This window comes from Podarcis pityusensis (genome assembly GCF_964106645.2).
Source record: "Podarcis pityusensis genome assembly, chromosome: 2".
Lineage (NCBI taxonomy): Eukaryota > Metazoa > Chordata > Lepidosauria > Squamata > Lacertidae > Podarcis > Podarcis pityusensis.
In genome coordinates this window covers 9,881,730-9,902,962 of record NC_138029.1, presented here as the reverse complement: position 1 = coordinate 9,902,962, position 21,233 = coordinate 9,881,730, and the positions used below count along the sequence as shown (strand labels likewise).

The following is a 21,233-nucleotide window of genomic DNA, read 5'->3' as shown; positions in this document are numbered from 1 at the left end:
ACAGCTCATGCAACAGAATGCTTACCACTGTGGAATTAAATGCATATGAACCACTGGTGTGCATGTGTGTGTGTGATTAAACTGAATTAATGGCACTGGAGCAAATTGGTGTCAATCTGTATTCAGATACAAGACAGTTTGGGCAGCTGAGGCGAACCACAATATGGTCCCCCCCCCCCCCAAGGCAGAAAGGGTGAGTGAAGATATGCATCCGTGTTTCCTCAACTTGGGTCGCCAGCTGCTTTTGGACTACAACTCCCATCATGCCTAGCTAGCAAGACCAGTGGTCAGGGATGATGGGAATTGTAGTCCATAATCAGCCAGCGCCCCAAGTTTGGGAAACACTGATCTACATGGAACAAAGCGGGGAATAATGGGCTAGAATGATTCAATAAAGCTCTATACTGTCTTGGGATCTGCTGCCCCAGCGCCTCCTGCGCCCGCCTTCTTTTGCTTCACGGGCGGGACCGCCCCTTTCAGACAGCCCCGCCCCTCTCAAGAGACAGAGCCTTCACTGCCTAACCATCGTTCGCACATGCGCAGTGAAACCAACAGCGCTCCCTTGTGGGGGGGGCGAGGCTTCGGCGTCTCAGCGCGTCGTTGCACCTGCGCCTACTCCTCGTGATACGGGCTGACGCCGGTGCTAGGACTGCGCACGCGCGCTGGGGTGTCACGCCCGTATGCCGCGCCTGCGCACGGAGAGGTGAGCGGCTCCTTATATGGGGCGGGCTTGAAAACGCCCCTTCTTCTGTTGCGTATTGCGGCTCCGGACGGGGGCGTGGCTTCCTCTCGGCCCCGCCCCTCCCTCGTTGTGACGCTGCTGGGTGTCATAGCGACGCTAAGCGGCTTCAGCAGATGGCGAGGAGCCGCCGGTGAGGACGGAGCTGGGGCGCCTTCAGCCCGGAGGTGAGGGAGGGTGAACGTGTGAACGTGTGACGCGGGAGAGGGAAGAGAGGGGTGGCCCGAAGCTGGTCGGGGTCTTCCTCAGCTGAGGCGAAGCGGTTTCAAGATCCCTTTATAGCACCTGCTGTTTCTACGACACCAGTCTCCCCCCAAATGCTTAGAAAGCTGAGGTGGTTTTTAATAGGGGTCAGCGTTTTAACTTTTGTATTTCTCTCTCTCTCTCCATTTCACTGTTTTATCTTTCTCTCTCTCCATTTCACTGTTTTATCTTTCGTAAGCTGCTTTGGGGTCGTCGTTTCGCAGTCAGGCGGTGTGTAAGTTTGATTAAATAAATACCTCTCCTTTTCCTCCAAGTTGCTCCCCCTCCCTCCATTCTTACGTCTTTTTATTTTATTCCCACAACACCCTTGTGAGGTAGGCTTTGCTTAGAGAGGGGCAGTGGCGGGTGGGGCTGGCCGGCCAATAATAATAATAATAATAATAATAAATAATTTATTATTTATACCCCTTCCCCAGCCACTCTGGGCGGCTTCCAAAAAAATATTACAATACTGTAATACATCAAACATTAAAAGCTTCCCTAAGAACCCTTGAGCCCTAGTTTGACACCCCTAATCCTTACACCCTGCTGCCTTTCTTCTAGTATCTGTCCCAATAGTCTTTTAACCTTACCTGCTATGTGAGACTGGCTTCAATTATTATTTTTTAGGAGTAGCTCTGTCAGTAGAACTCATGAATCTTAATCTCAGGGTCATGGTTCAAGCCCCACGTTGGGGCAAAAGATTCCTGCATTTCAAGGGGTTGGACTAGATTGACCCTTGTGGTCCCTTATGATTCTATATACAGTGGTACCTCGGGTTACATACGCTTCAGGTTACATACACTTCAGGTTACAGACTCCGCTAACCCAGAAATAGTGCTTCAGGTTAAGAACTTTGCTTCAGGATAAGAACAGAAATCGTGCTCCGGCGGCGCAGCAGGAGGCCCCATTAGCTAAAGTGGTGCTTCAGGTTAAGTACGGACCTCTGGAACAAATTAAGTACTTAACCTGAGGTACCACTGTGTGGCCATCTTTCTACCTTTGTCTTCTCTCCCCACCCTCTTTCTCCTTCTGCATCTCATTGTTTGAAACTGACACCCCCTTTAAAAAAGAAATTAAAGGGTGGTTCTGCCTTTGCACAGCCTATCCAACATGTTTCTTTTCCCCAGTTTTGGCTGTCAACCCGCCAGGTGAAGTATCTCATTTAGTCTTGCTATCTGCTTTAGTAATTCAAAAGCCACGGGTTGTGAGAAAACTGCTTGTGTGCCATGAGAAGTAAAGTTTGTGCGCATCCACGAAAGAGGCCGTCTGTTGTGTCTCTGCAATGCATGATTCACTATATGGGTCTTGCCTCCTTTCAGTTAGTCTCTTTGCCAGGGGTGAGAGGATAATCCTGCCACCTCTCTGCATGGGGTTGTGTGATGGCATCATTCAGTTACCCCAATATAGAGTTGCATTTTTGAGTGCCTCTTGACTGTAAGGTGGAGGCAAGCATGAAGTGAGCGGTCCTTGTAGAAAGGTGAATGTGCACTCATCCTATAGAAAAAAATTGGCCGCTGTCAGAATAGCCTTTTTCAGGTTGAAGAATGATGTGTGCCTCCAACTTTAAATTTGTGTGTGGGATTGTACTGAATAGTTGGGCATGGTAGTTTTAAAAACTAGCTCCTCCTGTATGACCCTGCCTGTCTATTGTGGTCCTCAGTGGAGGTTGTTCTGTTTCGCGACCATGAGAGGTGTGGCTGGAGTCCACATAGGACAAGGTCTTCTTCTTTTGTGGAACTCTCTCTTGAATATTTGTTTGCCCCCCCCCCCTGTATTTCCACGGCTTGTAAAGGCTGTGTTCTTGTCATGCCTTAGGGGTGGATTAGCTCTCTCCGTGACTTCTGTTTGTGCTGCTTATAAAGCGTTTAAATTTCTGAGATGCTGTTGTGTTTGATTATGGCCCCTTCCAGATGCCCTTTTTAGTTTGCATTCATGATCTGTTCTCATGATAGTATCAAGGTGGTTATGTGATCTGTTTTTCTGGTACTTTTTGCACATGCAAAAGTTTTGGGCATACAACTTGGTTTCCTGCCAGTGCATGTCCTTTAACTGAAATTCTGTAAGTTTTTATGCCATAAATGTCCTGCCTTTTTTTTTTTTTGTCCCACTCTTGATACATTATAGTTCAAGAGTGCCTCTCCAAATGGCACCAGTGCAGTAGCACTGGGGAAGCATCACAGAACAACTTATAAAGCAGAATGATGGGTAAATGGTCCACTACAGTGGTACCTTGGTTTAAGAACAGCTTAGTTTATGAACAACTTGGATTAAGAACGCTGCAAACCCGGAAGGAGGTGCTTTGGTTTGTGAACTTTGCCTTGGAAGCAGAAAATGTTCCGCTTCCTGTTGAGTGTGTTCCATTTGTAAATTGAGTCCCCCGCTGCTATGGGAAAGCATGCCTTGGTTTAAGAACGGACTTCTGGAACAGCTTAAGTTCATAAACCCAAAGTACCACTGTACTAATGTTCTGTTACTGCTTCAGTGACGTATTGCAGAACACGCCCCAAAACAAACAAAAAACATAGGCTGGAGGTGCCCTACACATTTTCCTGTTTTGGTTGGTTGGTTCTGTTAATTTTTAAGTTTTGAAAGGTGCACTTGAGGGCCTTTTAAAATGGCCAGGTATACTATTTGGATTACCAGGAATGTGAAAATATGAACTTAATCGGTGAAAAAGGACTGTCCTCAACATTTTCTCTCAGTATTCTGTCATACACCAGTGTGACCCAAGTCTTAGAGCCCAACCCAGTGGTGTCCCCGAATGCACCCTTGTATAAATCTCTCCCCTTCTCTCCCCCATGTAAAATAATGATGAATAATCCCATCTTTGTTGGGGGGATATAAAATGCTGTACAGTATATGGGAGGAAGGGCAGTGTTACAGTGTGATCAAGGCCTTTCATTCCTGCTGCTGAAAGGCCTGACCCACAATGACAGTACAGTATTGCAGTCATCCCTACAGTCACACATTGTCCTAATGACATTCATCTTGCTAGTAAATAATGTTTTTGTCTTGGTGCTGGTGGGGAGCGAGCTACTTGTAGAGAAATGGGGTGGGAGGCCCTGTAGGAGAAGTGGGTCAGGGCCATGAGAGAGATGCTCTTGGGGGTAAGAAGAAGCAGTGGGTTTAAGTGGGGGGAAGGGGGTGTAGCTGGATGTGGCTTGTGCTTAGGGAACTTGGATTTCCTCACTTTCTAGGAGAAGTCTAATTAGATACAGTGGTACCTCGCAAGACGAATGCCTCGCAAGACAAAAAACTCGCTAGACGAAAGGGTTTTTTGTTTTTTGAGCTGCTTCGCAAGACGATTTTCCCTATGGGCTTGCTTCACAAGATGGAAACGTCTTGCAAGTTTGTTTCCTTTTTCTTAACACCGTTAATACAGTTGCGACTTGACTTCGAGGAGCAACTCATAGAACGCGGTGTGGTAGCCTTTTTTGAGGTTTTTAAAGACTTTGGTGATTTTTGAAGCTTTTCCAAAACTTTCCCGACACCGTGCTTCGCAAGACGAAAAAAATCACAAGACGACAAAACTCGCGGAACAAATTAATTTTGTCTTGCGAGGCACCACTGTACTGTTATGAGTGTTTCTGGTCTTCCTTAGTGACCCTCTCTCTCCTCCTTTTTTGCCCATCTTGAGTGGTGAAGGGTCTGGTCTTGATTTTACGTGTTTTTCTTTGTGTTACGTGTTTTAAGTTTGTTCTTCCAACATCTCCCAACCAGTGCACATTCTCTTTATCTATCCAAAAAATAGCGCTATTGTTTTTTAGACATGGGTATGCTTCTTTTAAGGTTATGTCCACAACTAGAGCTTAGTTCTTGTTTGTTTTATTTATTAAAACATGTTTCCCTGTTTGGGTGGCTCTTAAGATGTCTCACAACATATTTTAAGAACAATACCACTGGGGTGGATTTGATTTAAATCAAATAGATTTAAATCACTAGTCAGTAAGACTTGATTTAAATCAGTTTCTGCATACTCGTTCTTGCTGGTATAATCTTAATATTTACAACCAGATGAAGGTTTCAATTTTGGAATAATAAAATTTAAAAGTAGTTTTTACAGTTATATCAAAAATTACTGATTTGGTTATACTATTAGAAATACATAGACATAATTATGAAATTATTGTGAGGTTTAATAAGTTAACTGTTTACATTTAGACAACTTTTCTGCTGTACTTTATTGGAAGGAGAAAAATAATCATTTCCTTAATAACAATTTAAATAATTTATTTATTTAACATTATAGCATATGTATCCATATTTGTTAACTAATGTGGTTAGAGACTTTATTGTTTAGACAATGTCAGGCGAGTCCTGGGAAGAAGGGCCTGGAACCAGTGAACTCTTATTAGTTGACTGGCAAGCACTTTAAGGACTTATAGATCCCAGTTACTATTTCCACCCTACCCCCCTTTGGCTATGCTTCTACATTCAGGTGTATATTCTGTACAGTTCAGTGCAGTTGTTGGAACCCAGTGGGGGATTATTTAAATAAAAAAAATCCTATTTTTTAAAAAAAAATATCGTTGATTTTTATCCACCCTGAATACCACAAATGAAACAGTATTAAAAATCATCAGCTGATCAGAAAATGTTGTTAATCTTGTCCACATTCTTCTTTTACAAATCCAAACCTTAACTTCTTGACTCAAAGTGAGCGGTGCCCTGGGCGTTCCATAGTTTAAATGTTACAGTTGGGGAAAGTCTCGTCTCACATTCATGCATGCCTTACTTCAGGTGAGGGGTGAAGAACTTGTGCCCCCCTCCCACCCCCATGTTGCTGGACTAAGTACCATGATCATTGGCTGTGGCTGATGGGAGCTTGAGTCTGACAATATCTAGAGGGCCACAGATTTCCCCATGCCTGCTTTAGATGACGGGGGTTCAGGCTGCAGACCTGCAAGTCTTGAATGGTGCATATTACCAAGTTTATATCAAAGGAGGCGGTTCCTGAAGTATCTTGGTCCCAGACTCTTTAGGGCTTTGAAAGTTAAGACTCGCACAAGCGGGCACTCAATGAAACTGGAACAACACTGTATGGTAATCCAAAACATCTTGCAGCAGGCAACAGTCTGGCTGCTGCATTCTGGAGCAATGGTAGTTTCCAGACTTACTTCAAAGGATGATGCTGGATCCACAAGCCCTTCCTAGGTGTACACTATACCTTTTCTTGCCTGGGAGCATAGCCCCACCAGCGGCAGGCCAAACATATGGATCTGTATGATACAGTATACATATATATTCATGTCATAGCTGTCAAGTGTCCCTTATTTGAAGGGACAGTCCCTTATTCCAGCGCCATGTCCCACTGCTGTCCCTTATTGATGGATGTCCCTTAAATGATGTCCCTTAAATTTCAATGGAAGCACCTCCTCTCCCTCCCTCCCTGCCAGCCAGGGAGGAGGGAGGCTCCAACTGTGTTGCTTGGCTGTGTTGCTCACCCAATAAGAAGTCTAAGAACGAATGGGGGGTGGAGCTTGCATGCCTTGTGTGTGGCTGGTTAATGCAACCTGAGGGGGTTTTTGAATGCTGGACGCCATTTTGTTGCACGTGCTGCTGCAAACTTTGCAGTGCAAAGCCAGGCCGGGGAGCCATTTTAAGCTGAGGCTGCATAGGCCTTGTGGTGCATGTGCTTCAGATTCTGTTCAGTTGAACCTCTGGTTACAAAGTTGGTTGGACAGTGTTCTCGAGACTACCCAGCATGTTTGACCAGACTGCAGGAGGACAGGAAAACTGGAGTGCCTGGAACAGGTGAGGCTGCAGGTCCCTTATTTTGGCTGCTGGTCCCTTATTTTCAAATCTGTAAGTTGACAGCTATGATTCATGTGCAGCGAAAACAGCGTCATTTGCTGTTTTTCCCCCTATTGTGATTGCATTAGCAAGAGGGAGGACAAAGGTGCTGCAACTGTTTATATGCTGCAAGCTGTTTGGGATCCAGATAAAGTGCAGGAAGTAGAACTGGACAATAAATTTTGGTTTCCGAGTACTGTATCTACTTTTAATGATTTCTAGGCTGTCTTTCTAGGGCAAACCCTTCTCAAGGCAGCCTAACTTCAAATTTAAAAAAGGCAGTTAACTTAAAACATTTCAAAAGCCAGCACCCTGCTCATATACTTGGTTGTCACTCTTCTCTCTCTTTCTCTCTCTCTCTCTGTGCTTTCTTATGCCTGGGCAAAGCAAGCTACAATTCTGAGGTGAGAGAAATGAGATATCCTCTTGTTTTGCCCCTTCCCAGAAATTTAGCACAGCCGTAATACATGGTGTAAAAGTGAAGAGAAACAGTGCAAAAATGTAGATTGTATACAGGTTGCAGAATTCATTCATTTCCCCATCACCATCTTGGTGCAGAATTCTAACCTTTTCTTTTGGATTACATGTGAAACTGATGGTGTCCCTTTCTGAAGCAGATTAACCTGGGGTGGGAGAGATACTGATTTTAATGTCAACATTTGCCCTCTGCTTCACCATTTCAGGACACATTAGGAACCCCCTCCTTCCCGAAAAAACCTGATGCAATGGGGTCTTTGCAATCTGTCGGCACCAGCTCCTACTCCTCCAGGCGACGACAGAGAGAAGAGGACAACGATTTGCTAGACAACAAGGATCGGGAGGAAGACATTGCTAAGTTTCCATATGTTGAATTCACTGGGCGAGACAGCATCACCTGCCCCTCCTGCCAAGGCACTGGCTGCATCCCAACAGGTAATTCTGGCTCTGTATACCTTAGCCTGCTAGCTTACTTCCAGAGGACGGTGAGTTTTTGCACTACTAGGCCATACCTTAATGGCATCCTGAAGTGCCTTTTCCTACTCCTGCAAATCCTGTCTTCTAGCATTTCCTACGATCTCACCTTGGGCTGTGCAATAACTGTACTTGAGAAGTTCCTCTTGGGCCAGGCCGGCCAATGGCCTGGAGAGCTTCACCTGTGTATGTTGTGGCTTACTACTTTGATCTATCTGGATTTGTGTGGAGTAAACCAATCCCTTGTCCTGCAGGAATCACTGGCATGGTATTCACACAACTTGCTGTTGTTGCACACCAGTCATGCCTAATAAGTGAGGGCTGTTGGAAGCTAGGAATCCTACCCCCAACATAGTACTTGGACTGGGCTTCCTTCAGGCCCCTTCCTGCTATACAGTTTTGCAATCTGCTGTTGTCAGTGGACTCTATAACAAGCTTCAGCTCCCACTGGTTTTGAAAGCATGTTTCATCCCGTGGGATCTTCCCTGCTCCCCACCCCCTTGTGATTTTCCTGCCACTTGTAGCTTATGTCCTTTATAAATAACAGTCACATGGTGATGTGGTGTGCACCTCGTTTCTCAGAGGTGAGGTTGGACAGACTGAATCTCACTCTGCAGACCTGATGTTGCCTGCCTCTGGTGGGGCAAACTTGGCAGATTCTGTGGAGTGGTAGGTAGCACCTCTAGATCAGGATTCTAGACTCATTTCTGCCACAAGTGTATAATTTTGTTCAAGTTACATTTATTTCTATTTCTACCCTATACAGGGATGAAGAACCTGTTGCCTTCTAGATATTGTTGGATTCAAACTCTCATCAGCCCCAACAAGCCTGGCCAATGGCCACAGGGGATGGGAGTGGTAGTCCAATAATATCTGGAGGGCCTCAGGTTCCCCTTACCAATCTTGTTTGTTTATTTTACTTAAACTAAAGGTTCCCAAGGTGGACTTGAAACCAGTCTGTTGTTTTGTTGAGTATGAGTTATCATAGCCTCCAGTCCTTTAAACAGCTTAGGTAACACCTACCCCATCCCACCCGTTCTTGTAGAGTTGTTCACTTCTCAGTCCTGTTGATAATTCAGGAAATTCAAGTAAGCGATTTAGGACTTTTTCATATGGAAACCCAGATTTCACAGTTCTCAGGCTGACCTTAAAAAACTGTGAGGTGCATATCTGTGCATTGAAAACAAGCCTGTAAGACTTGAGAGCTTCTAGCATTGGCAATTACTTCTTGCTTTCTTCTTCTAGAGCAAGTCAACGAATTGGTAGCTCTAATACCATACCATGACCAGAGGTTAAAACCTCAAAGGACGTAAGTACAAATGAAGTCTCTAACTCCTCTTGCTGCCTTTATGTTCTGGACATAGACATGGAAGTGAATTAATATCCTGCTGAGATATCTCACCTCCGCGTCCAGTTTGCTTTCTGCCCAACTACTCTAATCTACAAAATGCCTTGACTACTTCTTGATTGTAACCTGAAATGTTTACTGAATAAATCAGAGCCTATAAAAAAAGGCAACTCAGTTTGTTCCCATTCTACAAAGTGAATTCCAGTATTTCTGGTGTTTAGCAAGGCAGGTGTCTTAACAAGTTTGCTGAATGTGTTAGCAGATGCACACCATACATTTAAAGCACACCAAACACACATTTAAAGCACATGGCTTCCCCCAAAAGGATCATGGAAACTAGTTTTAAGAGCAGCGGAACTGTAGGTCTGTGATGGGGGAACTACAGTTCCCTGGATTTGTTGGGGAGGAGTCATGTGCATTGAATGCACTTTAAAACATATGGTGTGGAAGCAAAACTGAACGTCTCATATTGAAGGCTTTCCCACACATGAAGTTTACATAGCCATCGAACATCTCTTCCATAAGCTTGGGGATACAGGAGAGCAAACCACAGATTTGCTACTGTAGGTTTTTATAGAACTAGAAAAATAACTGCTTTAAGTTCCATGTGTGGAAAGGTCTTCAAACCACCAAAAGGAGACTTTAAATACTTTAAAGACTGACAGGTGCATTGCGGCAGAAGCTTTCATGAAGAAGAGTTTGCTTCCTTAGAAGTGTTTTCCTTGGTCAGCAGATGTGCACCCACTCATGGGGAGAGCAAATGTTTAGTCTTGAAACTGTTCTTGGCCAAGTTGTGTTTTCCCTGTAAAAACAAACTCTGGAAGTACTGTTTACAAATTCATTCTTGGCTTTAACAGCCATTTTGACCACAGTGGCTGGATTTTGAAGGGAAGGAGAGGGAGACAGTGACTTGTGGGCCTAGTGAGTGAAAACCTAATGTTATGCTTCAGATTGCAGCCAGCTTTGTACAGAACCTCTCTCTGCCTTGTTGGGGTGAGCCCAAAGATGGCATTGTCTGAGCATCATAATTTCCTATTTCAGGCTTTGTGCTGGAAAGCTGTAGTGCTTTTTTTGCTGCCTGGCTTGATGCATATCCTGAACAAAAAAAGGGTGTATTATCTGTTGCCTGCCCCCAGAGATACTGAGGTGCATCTTCAGGATGTTTTGAGGAGCTTTTGTATAATGAAGGGTTAAATTATTTTTTCTGATGGGAGGATAAGGGGAGAATTTTGCAATGATAGGACTTTGTGTGGAGAAGAACTGATGGATTAAATATAACAGCCTAGTCCAGTGCCTTGCGCTTCCTTTGTGTTATGTACTGAAGTTCTCACCCTGGGCCAGCAGGGGGATACTGTAGATAGTTATGCAAATAAGGGATCAAAAGTGACACTCAGTGATTGGATAGTTTTAGAAAATTGTTACATTTACGTTGTACTGGAGCTCTATATAAGCAGGCTGACTGAATCCTTCAGTTCAGTTCTGTTCTGGCCTGTGAATAAACAACAGCTGTTTGAAGAATCGCTGTGTCGTCTGATATGTTCACCCACAACTTAACACTTTGCAAAATGGAGATGTGCTTTGGTGTGTTCACTAGTTGCTGGGAATCACGAGCAAGGAGAGTGCTGTTACCCTGAGGCCCTGCTTGCTGATGCTCTTCCTGTAGGCATCTGTTTGACCAGTATAAGAACAGGAAGCCTTTGGCCTGATCCAACAAGGTCCTTCTTATGTCCTTATGCATATAATGTGTGGATCTGTTAGCAGGAGCTGAGCCTAGGAAGGGAAGCTGGCTAAACTGTTGATCTTGTCCTCTGCAGGAAACTCTATGTTTTGGTGTCGGTGCTGCTCTGCCTCCTGGTGTCGGGGCTGGTGGTCTTCTTTCTCTTTCCTCATTCAGTCCTTGTGGATGACAATGGCATCAAAGTGGTTACGGTCTGGTTTGACGAGAAAAACTCCCTTGTGGTCCTTGCCATCACGGTAATACCCAAGTGTGTCTATATATTACTTAATGCAGCTGTAGTTTTCTGGATTGGTGCTAAGAATCTTACCGGCTTCCTGCCTTTCTTTTCCTCTGTCCTACTTTATAATAGGCCACTCTCCGGATCAGAAACTCCAATTTCTACTCGGTAGCAGTAACCAGCTTGGCCAGCCAGGTGCAGTACATGAATACTGTGGTTGGGACTCGGCAGATCAACAACGTCACCCGTATCCAGGCACTGAGCGATCAGCTGGTACTGCCGTCTGGAAAAGCAATAGGGGTCTTTCCTTTATGGTGGGGAGAGAGGAGATGCAGCCTCTTAAACTAATGCGACTTTGCTTGTGCCCTGTTTTTCCAGGTGAACTTCACAGTGAAGGCTGAAATGGGTGGACCATCTTCTTATGTATAGTAAGGACTTGGTTTTTGCTTATCTGTGTTTGGACCTCAGCTAGGCTCTGCAGCACTTACCCCAGAGTAGCTGCCACCTCTCTCCACCCACCTCCACTTTTCTAGAGAGCTTTTGGTTCCCTCAAGTAGTTAATTGTCTTATGCCTGCTGGAGCAACTGCACAAGCTTTGGAAATGGTCTTTCAGCAATATCTTGCAATTGTATTATAGCATTGCCTCTCAAGATGTGGAGAATCATGCCCCTCCCAGCCAAACTTACGATAGCTTTTATTGCATGCTCCCACCACAAACCAAGAAGCCTCACTCGAGTGTGGTGTCTTGGTTCTTCCATGCCACTGCTCTCCTGGTTCCTAGGTTTCCCTTCCCTCTTCTTGCTACTTTGCTGCAGGCCCAGCTATCTCACACCAGTGTGGTATAGTGGTTAGAGTGTTGGGCTAGGACAAAAGAGACCCAGGTTTGAATCCCCACTGGATGGTTGGGCTAGCTCAAGCTCTTTGCGTAACCTGCCTCACAAGGCTGTTCAAGCTAGAAAGTGCAGATAGCTCCCAAATAAAGCTAAAAAAAGGCATCAAAATGTTATCAAAGCTTGAAGAGCACTGCACTTCATTAAACACTTGTCGTGAGATGGTAATTTGTCAATATGATTAACGTGACAAGACTTCACATTTTGTGTGTTTCCTTTTAATTGTTCAAGTCTCTTGCCAATTTATTTCTTGGTCTCTTCCAGTTTCTTTTGCACTTTACCCAAGATCAGAGTGCACAACATGGTGATTTTCATGAGGTATGCTGCTCTTATATTCTGCTTTGCCTCTGCTAGAAGTAAATTTGACATCAGTCGATAAAGTGTGAATTCCTAACTAGACCTGTTCCTGACCTGTAGGACCATTGGACTCCCAGTAAATGTGTGGGTTGCAAGGAAGTAGTGTACCTTGGGTTACAGACGCTTCAGGTTACAGACTCCGCTAACCCAGAAATAGTACCTCGGGTTGAGAACTTTGCTTCAGGATGAGAACAGAAATTGCGCAAGGGCAGGCCCCATTAGCTAAGGTGGTGCTTCAGATTAAGAACAGTTTCAGGTTAAGAACGGACCTCCAGAACAAATTAAGTTCTTAACCCGAGGTACCATTGTAGAGCTTTGTGAGAAATAAAATAAAAAATTATCTGCTGGGTCAGTCCAAATCTTGAAAGCTGAACTCTGTGACCAGAATAAATCACACAAATCCCCAGAACAGATTGGGGAAGGAGAGGGGAGAATGTTTGCCTCGGTGCTTCTTTGAATGACTGCATTTTTAGCATAGTAGAAAGGGGTACAGCCTCCCCCCCCCCGCTGTGATTCCTTCTCTTTGCTTCTACTTCTCAGGACTTCAGTGAAGATCTCCTACATTGGCCACATAACTCAGAGTTCCCTGGAAACTCATCATTACGTCGACTGTGGTGCGAATATCACCTATACCCAAGGCAGTTCTCGGCCTGTACCCACACTACCAACTAGGGTAGGTGTAGCTCAAGAGAAGAACAGTTTAAGTCAGCTAATGTACTTCAGTGATCCTAGCAGCCTGGTTTCGACTACTGTATAAACTCAGGACAATGGGACTTTGCTTTTGTATTTTTGGAGGGCAGAGAGGGGTTGTTGTAGTTCTTGGTGAAACGGAAGCTATGAATGTCTCTGCACGCAGCACTTCTCCCACATTATTACATGAATAGCTGGACGACGCCTCGGCTCTTGTTTCGGAACAGCCTCTGCTTAGTCCCCCCCACCCCCTTCACGCTGCCAGCATCTAGCTTGTGTTATTTTGCTCTTAGCTGATCAGCCTTGGTTCTTGAGGACACCCTCTTGAGAGCTTCTCTGTTCCTCCGTAAAATTAGGGAAAAGCGTGTTTCTCCAGGTGCTTCATTCCGCTGGACTACAAAGAATGAAATAATTCCCAGGATGGTGCTCCTAACTCTGTTGTTACCAAAGAGGGAACTAATATTCGATTGTGGAAGGGGAAGTAATCTTAACCTCATTTCTCGTGTACTGGTTTGAAACACTTGGCTTGCTTGTTGTCGGTGAGACCGACTAGCCAGGAAGTGAGAAGACTAGCCAGCAATCTAAGTTTTGCCGAAACAAATGGATTTTGCAATAGTTACAGCCGTGTTGTGGGTGGGGATTTCTAGACATTCAACGGGGTTTTCATGGTTGCAGTTCTTTTTAAGCTAGTTTTGACATGCTGAGGATTGGGAAGCTCCTTTGATGTCTCTTAAGTGTATTGTTCTAAAGGGAGTGCTATTGATTTAGAGCAGAGGTGGCTAACCAGTGGTCCTCCTGCCCCTAGCTTTCATTCTTCCTTCCTGACAACTGGCCATGTTAGCTGGATTGATGGGAATTGGAAGGCCACAGGTTCCTTATCCCTGACTTAAGAGTTGTCACACTTTCTGCATCAGATTTTTCTGCTAGGAAAGGGCTACGAGACTTCTGGATCTTTGCATTAGGAAAACCTATGAGCAGTGGGCTTTTAAAAATCTGACTCTCCAAGCTGGGAAATGTTGGGTCAGTTTAGTTGGCCCCTGTGCTGTTTAGAGGGGTTTGTTCTCAGTATTTTTGTACTTTGTAGTAAATAAAAATATTTATCTTTTTAGTGTTTCTGTCTACAATGTTCCCCTCTCTTGTAAGGATCAAGAGGGATACATCCTAGGTAAACCGGGAAAGTAAAATTTAGGACTGGAAGGATACTCCTCTGGGTCACTACTAATCCTTTTCCCTTTACACTTTAGTAACTTAAAATATCTGCTGCTGAAGTTCATCTTCCCTTTAACACTTTTTTGTGTTCTAGCCAGTCTGTGGAGAAAAAAGACACCCATTTGAAGTGAGTTTTAACTCTGTATTTTGATACTTAAATGACGGGGAGAATTAATGTTTCTATAGAATCTGTACCTTTCTGCTTGGAAGACTCTAGTGCTAAAAAGTTAATAAACCTTGTCTTTTGCTTTTGAGAGTGGTGTGCTGATTTTTCTCTAGAATGTCAGTTTGATACAACACGGCTTTGTAGGATACTTGATGGCATTGCAGAAGTTGTGGTTTCCGGTCTTGCAGTACAATGACTGGTGGTAATAAACCCAGTCACAGGTACGAAGCCTGCTAGGAGGGAGTTGGCCAAGGATAGTCTGGGACCTGCAATGGCTTATTGCTCAGTGGAATGTTTATCCAAACTAATAGTGGGGTTTCTTCCCTTGGACACACTTTCCCTCCTTTTAAACTCTGTGTTAGCCGATCGCCAATTTCCACAACTCAAAAATTGATTTGCCTTCATTTGGAAATTACTACACCAGTGGATTGTGGTTGTAACAAGAATGGGCAGAAGCTTTGTTGATACAATGAGAATGATTTGTTGGGTGGTGCATGTACTTGGAATGTGCTGTGTGGACAAACTGCTTGTGAAAATGAATGCCCTTCCTACATTCATAACGTTACCATCAAAGCTAATGTACACCTGTTAGTGTTAGTTCCGGCACACGTTTTGTTGCAACTCAGACAACATCCCTGGTTCAGGTGTGATACCACTTGCTCCAACAAACTGGTTTGTAGGCAGCACCTAAAACCTTAGTTGCTCAATTGGTTGAAGAGCAGCATTTATTGCAGCTCCTGTGGACCCTGAGTCCAGCAGATTTGCACACCTGAGCCAAGGAAGGAAGCAACATGAAAACCTCCGAATCACCAACCTTACCGGAAGCAGGCTTTCATGTTAATGCTAGTATTTTGTGAGGCCTCGCATCAGATCAAGCAGTATAGCTAACTGGGGTGGGGTAGGTAAACGAAGCAAACGCTCTCCTTCTCTGTCTCGCTAGTCCTCTTGTTTATAGTCCCTCCTGTTCACCAGGCCTGTGTGGTTTGAGAAACATTTTGCCTGCTGTGATGTGCAGAGGAGTGTTGTTCTGTTCTTGCTTCCCCAGGCAGGGTGAACTTGCTAGCTGCTTCTGAGACCTCTCAAGGCGAGAGCAGCATTGAAGTGTCTGTGCAGCCAGTCCTCCACCAACCTCTTGACACCCAGCCTTGATAATCTCTCTTGTGGCCACAAACACTTTCCTACTCCCTCACCCGTGCAATTCAGGGTGGCCTTAAAAGGCATCCTTTCCAGCTTTAATCTCTGCTAGGAAGGAAGGAAACCGAGTAAGAACTGTTTCCCGCCCAGCAGCAAATCCAACTCCAGACCACAGTCACAAGAAGGAATAACCAGTCTTTGTTATTACATCTTCTTACATTGTCACGTACTTACAAGTTACAATCCAAGAGATTACAACAGCGGCACAGGGCCAATACTATCAGCTCTGGCACTTCTGCGTCCCCCTCCCCCCACCCCCAAACCTCACATTTCCCCCCAGGAGGTATTATAATCCCATCCCACTGTGAGGGCTGGCACCAGAGACTCTCCTAGAAGCTTGTGCTGAACTGCCATGCCCAACAGCATAAATTACATTCAGTCTTCAAGAGCCCCCCATACCCCACCTGTCCCCCTCATGACCACAGGCTCCAGTCCTCCAAGGCAGGGGGAGGAGGAGCGCAGGGGTCTGAGGTGCAAGGGAGCCCCTCTCAACATCTGGTTGTGCCAGGCCCAGCTTTCTTCACTCTGTAAGGGAGGAGGCAGTGGCACCAGGGTAGTCCTTGCCAGCAGGCCCTTCCACCTCCACCCAGGGCCTGTAAGCCTCGTGCAACACAATTGCCAATACATTCATGAGTGTGGTCCAATTCAGAAGGGCAAAGAAAGGCCTGGCGCCTCTGTGAGGTGGCCGAGGTGGGCTTGTGCATCTGGCCCACTCGTTAGCTCCAGCCCTGAACAAAGCAGCCCGGATATGAACTGAGCCACAGCCAACCACTGTGGGGAGTCAGTGCCTGTTCACCTTCCTCCTGGAATTCATTGCCATGACCCTCATCACAGATTTGAAATAAAGCCTGAGGCCACACCACTCATCGCAAACCACACAGGTGCCTCTGCTGCAGTGATGGGACAGGAGGACGACGAACCCTGGCACCAGACATGCTGCCCAGCCAGAGAGAGGGAAGAGTTTTATGAAGCAATAAATTAAAACAGCAGTAGTCTAGCCAGAGAGGGAAGTGGAGGTGGCGTCTGGGTGACAGGGGGAGGGAGGGAAGGGCCTTTTTTCTTTAGTTTTCAACAAATAACCCTTTATAAAAGCACTCTTGTTTTAAAAGCCAAGGCCTGGGCTTTCCTATCGGTGTCCTTTGTCACACTCTCCCGGCTTTTTGTAGGCCACACCGCCAGCAGGCTGCTATAAGCTGCATTCACAGCAAACAACAGCCACGCCTGAGCTGGCAGGCAGTGTTTTGGCGGCTGATGGCGGGAGCCTCTCCCAAGGAACCAGAAAGTGATTTGAAGGGATGAGCAGAGAGCAGGTGAGGGGGCAGATCAGTGGGAGGGGGAGTGCGCATGGCGGTTGAGGGCCAAAAAGAAACCTTGTTGAAAGGCAGAAAAGGTGAAGGGTTGAAGCAGTGCCTTCTCACCCCCTCCCCAGAGGGAAAGGAATCAAGGTGCCAAGACTGAAAGGGGTGTGTGGCCTATTTGGAGAGGCCTGGCAGGGCCATGTGGAAAGGCCAAAGGGTTTCTCCCTCTGCAAATGGCATGGAGGCCCCCTCTCAAACCTTGGGCCCCTGCGCACTGCCTTACAAAAGATAAGACTCGCTGGACCATTTTTAACCTTTTCCCTGACAGCCAAGCTTTTCTGGGCCCTCTTAGAGTTGGTTAGGTGAGGCTGGGTCACTGACCACTCCAATAACACTGATTTACATTCCACCTTCAAAGCTTGTTACAAACACAGAAAGAAAGAAAAGGAAAACCCCCACTCACCACTTGCCCACCCCCGCCCTCCCCATTTCTAAAAGTCCCCAGTAACTGGGAAGAGAAAGCCATCCTGGGCCCTGATCCTTCACTCCAAGCGCTGGGGCGCATTGCTCTCTCTGTTCCCCGCAGGCGTTGGCGGCCTGCCTTAGAGATGGCTGTTGCCCTGGAGACCAGCAGAGCAGCTCAAGGCCTGGCAGTCGGGAGGAGAGTCGCGAGCCGCCGAGGTGGTTCGGGTGACGGCGGCGGCAGCCTGCGCCAAGCAGAACCATTGGAGCAGAGCTCTGGGTGGGCACCACCTCCTCATCCTGTGCGAGACGGGAACTCGTGATCCAAGCTCCTTGGCACGTAGTCCGGATGCCAGAGGGGTGTGGGGTCTCCCTAGGGAGAAGAGGCATCAGTTGCTGGACCCCTGCTGCACCACTGGGATAGGGAAAGAGGCTCCCCCTGGGATGCTACACCAGGGCAGTTCGGGCCTCGGTCCTTCCCACGCTGGCACTGCTGCTCTTCCGGCGCAGGCCAGGGGTGGCGATGCTGCTGTAGCCTTCGTTTGGGCAGCCGTGTTGCAAGAGGATGTCAGTGCATTCCTGGCTCCCTGATTGGCGGGCGTAGAAGAGGGCTGTGTGCCCAGTGGCGTCGCACGCCTTCACGTCAGCCCCATACTGTGGGGGAAAGAGCGGTTGAGCCATGTTAGGAACCCCAAGGTGCTCACTCCAAGAAGACACAAGCATACACCTAGCCTCATGCTGAGGATTGGGAAATTAGGGTTTCACCGAGTCAACAGCCTACGTTTGCACCCTCGGCTTCCCTTCCACTTCTCCTCTCAGTCCAGAGGCTACCTCTCTCACCACCACCTTACTTCCCTTCTTAGCTTTTTCTCAGACTCTCTCCCGCTTTTCCCACAGCTGTAACGGCAGGCTAGAACAACTTCCTAGGGCTGGGACACTGCCCTGTTGCTTGGGTTTGGGGAGGGCCTGGTTTGTTCTGGAATCTGCCAAACCACCTGTGACTACTATCTTGGTGTTTTTTTTAAAAAAAAAACAACAACCCTTCTTTCCCATCCATTCCAAAGAGCCTTTCAGTAAATACCGTATTTTTCGCTCCATAGGGTGCACCTGACCATAGGGCGCACCTAGTTTTCAGAGGGCGAAATCAAGTAAAAAAATATGACCCCCCCTCCCCCAGCTCTGGGAGCAGCGGACAGGCTGCAGGCAGCCTGTGGGCTTCTCCCAGACCTTCTTCCTTCTTTTGCGGGAGGTGGGGGAATTCCTCCATCTCCCGCAAAAGCCCACAGGAGCCACGCACCCTTTAAGGAGCGCACGGCTCCTGTGGGCTTTTCTACAAGGAGGGAGAAGGGACTGACGCGGCCAGTCAGTCCCTTGTCCCTCCTCTGGGAAAAGCCCCCAAGAGCGCACGGAGCTTGTGTGCGGATCTTGGGGGCTTTTCCCGCCTGCCTCCCCCCTGCATTCGCTCCATAGGACGCACACACATTTCCCTTTGCTTTTTAGGAGGGAAAAAGTGCGTCCTATAGAGCAAAAAATATGGTAACTATCCCTGTGCCCCACTCTCTATGCAGCAGACACTTCCAACCTGCCAAGCTGACATACGGCGCCAGCAGCACACTAGCCAGCCACCCCTGCCGCAACCTAGTACCAAGTTATCCTGCCTATGGAATGGTCCACTAACATTTTTATGCATCCTGCTGACCCTTGCTAACACTGCCATGAGTACTGTTTTGATTTTAACTTAGAACAGTTAAACCATGAGAACTCCGGGGGGATGGGGGGGGGATTTGGGGAAATCTGCTGAGCCGCACAAATACTTTGGCCTGGGATAAAGGTAAAGGTACCCCTGCCCGTACGGGCCAGTCTTGACAGACTCTAGGGTTGTGCGCCCATCACACTCAAGAGGCCGGGGGCCAGCGCTGTCCAGAGACACTTCCGGGTCACGTGGCCAGTGTGACAAGCTGCATCTGGCGAGCCAGCGCAGCACATGGAAACGCCGTTTACCTTCCTGCCGGAGTGGTACCTATTTATCTACTTGCACTTTGACGTGCTTTCAAACTGCTAGGTTGGCAGGAGCTGGGACCGAGCAACGGGAGCGCACCCCGCCGCGGGGATTTGAACCGCCGACCTTTCGATCGGCAAGCCCTAGGCGCTGAGGCTTTTACCCACAGCGCCACCCGCGTCCCCTGGGATGGGGTCACTGCCTGGGATGGTCACTGCCAAAAACTGCTGGTGGGAGGACACACTGATTAGAAGCTACCCTAGTCCATCCATCCCAGTACTGTCCACTCTGATTGGCAGAGGGTCTCCTGGGTCTCAGGTAGAAGTATTTCACATCACCTGCAACCTGATCCTATATATATATATTGAAAACCTGGATATGCCAGGGTTTGAACCTGGGACCTTCTTGCAAATCACATGCTTTGCTAGTGAACTCTGGCCCCTTTCCCTTATATCGATTGCAGGTTAAAGCTCCATGGGCTTTAGATTTGGACCATGGATGCTCTGCATTTTTTTTTAAGCTGCTTTTAAAAATCTCAGCGGATACAGGTGTCTGAATCATTTCTTAAAGAGCCCACATTGCAGTTGTACATGCTACCACAGAACTGTCTTAATGTGATTTGGGGCTAGGGCATGGAAAATGGTGCTTTTGATGAATAACTCAGAGATTCTAGTTGATGTATACAAGCTACAAAAAGTGGCATGAGAGAGGGGGACCTAAACTAGCCATATGGAGTAACTCATGAGAGTCAGCTCAATGGCAGCCCTTGTAGACACTTGTCTCTTGTTTTTCTTTCTCCCTATATAAGGGTCTCATCTGCACTCTGCATTTCAAGGGGGCTGAGGGATGTTAGGAGACCCCTATTGCCCTCCCAGAGCTACTATTTCCAGAGTGGTTTATGAATCCATCAACCCCTGCATCCAGGGAACTTTGGGAAGAGAAATAAAGGTGGTCTAGCAACTCTCAGCAGCCTTAACAGACTACACTACTCAGGATTCTTTGGGGCAAGCCTTGACTGTTGAAAGTGGTATGATACTGCTTTAACTGTAGAGTGCAGATGGGGCCTTAATCCTTTTTGACCCAGGGCACATGAAGAGAGCTGGAAGGGAACATCTGCTTCCCTTGGATCCCCAACACCCTTCACTGTCCACTGTCAAGAACTTACCCAGACCAGAAGCTGAGTAATAACCACGTGCGCCAGGTCACATGCCACGTGCAGCGCCGAGCGCCGGTCTTTGTCGCCCGTGGGGGCGTTGATCTGATCCTTGGAGCTGTGGGCCAGCAACAGCAGCACAGCACCCAGGTCCTGGTCCAGGACGGCCTGGAAGAGCTGGCACCCGAGGGAAAGTTCAGACGGGGGCAGCGGTGCCAAGAACAGCCGCTGCTCGTATTTGGCTCGAATCCATGATTCCCGCTCTTCCCTGGGAAGACAGAGAGAGAAAGAGGGGTTATGATGGCTATAGGCAAATTCCAGTTTCGGAGTCTGTATGCTGCGGAATACAAGGGGAACAGAAGGGAAGGGCTATTGTGCTTATGACCCTGGTTGAGGTTTCTTTCCCCCAGTGAGAAACAGGACTGGATGGAACAGTTGGCATGATCCACCCAGCATGGTCCTTCTTAAGTAGAGAAGACCATCCCGCCAAGTGAAGAATAAACTAGATGATTCTCAGGGACCCAGCTCTACAATATAATCATTCTGAGTCTAAGCACCGGCCTAGCACTAAAAGGAAAGAGCAGAACCCATAGCAATGTACACCTAGAGTTTATAATCAGTGAATGTAAATGGATTCTCTGTGCCCTTACATCTGCAACAAGATATTGATACATTGAAAGGACAAAATATGGCCTCTTTTGATCAATAGATAGATGACATGACAACTTCCAACCCATGAATAGATCGTTTTGCGATGAAGATTATGTATGGACAAATTTAACA

At 46.9% G+C, this 21,233-nt stretch overlaps 2 protein-coding genes and 1 long non-coding RNA gene across 9 annotated transcripts in view; 1 reads left to right on the top strand and 2 right to left on the bottom strand.

Moving 5' to 3' along the window:
• Positions 1-759: 759 nt before the first annotated feature.
• On the top strand, positions 760-14,432 carry TMEM106C (transmembrane protein 106C). Of its 5 annotated transcripts, none has more exons than XM_080995012.1 (9): positions 804-906; positions 2,113-2,133; positions 7,462-7,690; positions 8,975-9,038; positions 10,892-11,051; positions 11,165-11,305; positions 11,411-11,460; positions 12,187-12,240; positions 12,820-14,432. In XM_080995012.1, the coding sequence occupies exons 3-9, from the start codon at positions 7,504-7,506 to the stop codon at positions 13,034-13,036; spliced, it is 873 nt and encodes a 290-aa protein (XP_080851138.1). In that variant the 5' UTR covers positions 804-906; positions 2,113-2,133; positions 7,462-7,503; the 3' UTR covers positions 13,037-14,432. The 5 variants fall into 5 exon arrangements, with proteins under 5 accessions (XP_080851135.1, XP_080851138.1, XP_080851137.1 ...); XM_080995011.1 differs by lacking the exon at positions 2,113-2,133 and adding an exon at positions 1,182-1,213 and having other exon boundaries at positions 831-906; XM_080995010.1 differs by lacking the exon at positions 2,113-2,133 and adding an exon at positions 1,182-1,217 and having other exon boundaries at positions 838-906.
• Positions 14,433-15,660: 1,228 nt separating this feature from the next.
• AGAP2 (ArfGAP with GTPase domain, ankyrin repeat and PH domain 2) overlaps positions 15,661-21,233 on the bottom strand; it is a 119,740-nt gene continuing 114,167 nt past the window's right edge. For all 3 annotated transcript variants that reach the window (XM_080994388.1, XM_080994386.1, XM_080994387.1), the window contains 2 exons: positions 20,463-20,718; positions 15,661-17,952 (listed from right to left, as the gene is read on the bottom strand). In XM_080994388.1, coding sequence (XP_080850514.1) covers positions 17,746-17,952; positions 20,463-20,718 — 463 coding nt within the window. In that variant the 3' untranslated portion in view covers positions 15,661-17,745. The remainder of the gene's footprint in view (positions 17,953-20,462; positions 20,719-21,233) is intronic.
• Positions 18,326-20,456, bottom strand: LOC308471229. Its single transcript, XR_013982818.1, has 2 exons — positions 19,500-20,456; positions 18,326-19,118 (listed from the first exon to the last, which is right to left on the bottom strand). It is a non-coding gene; the product is annotated as an uncharacterized lncRNA (long non-coding RNA).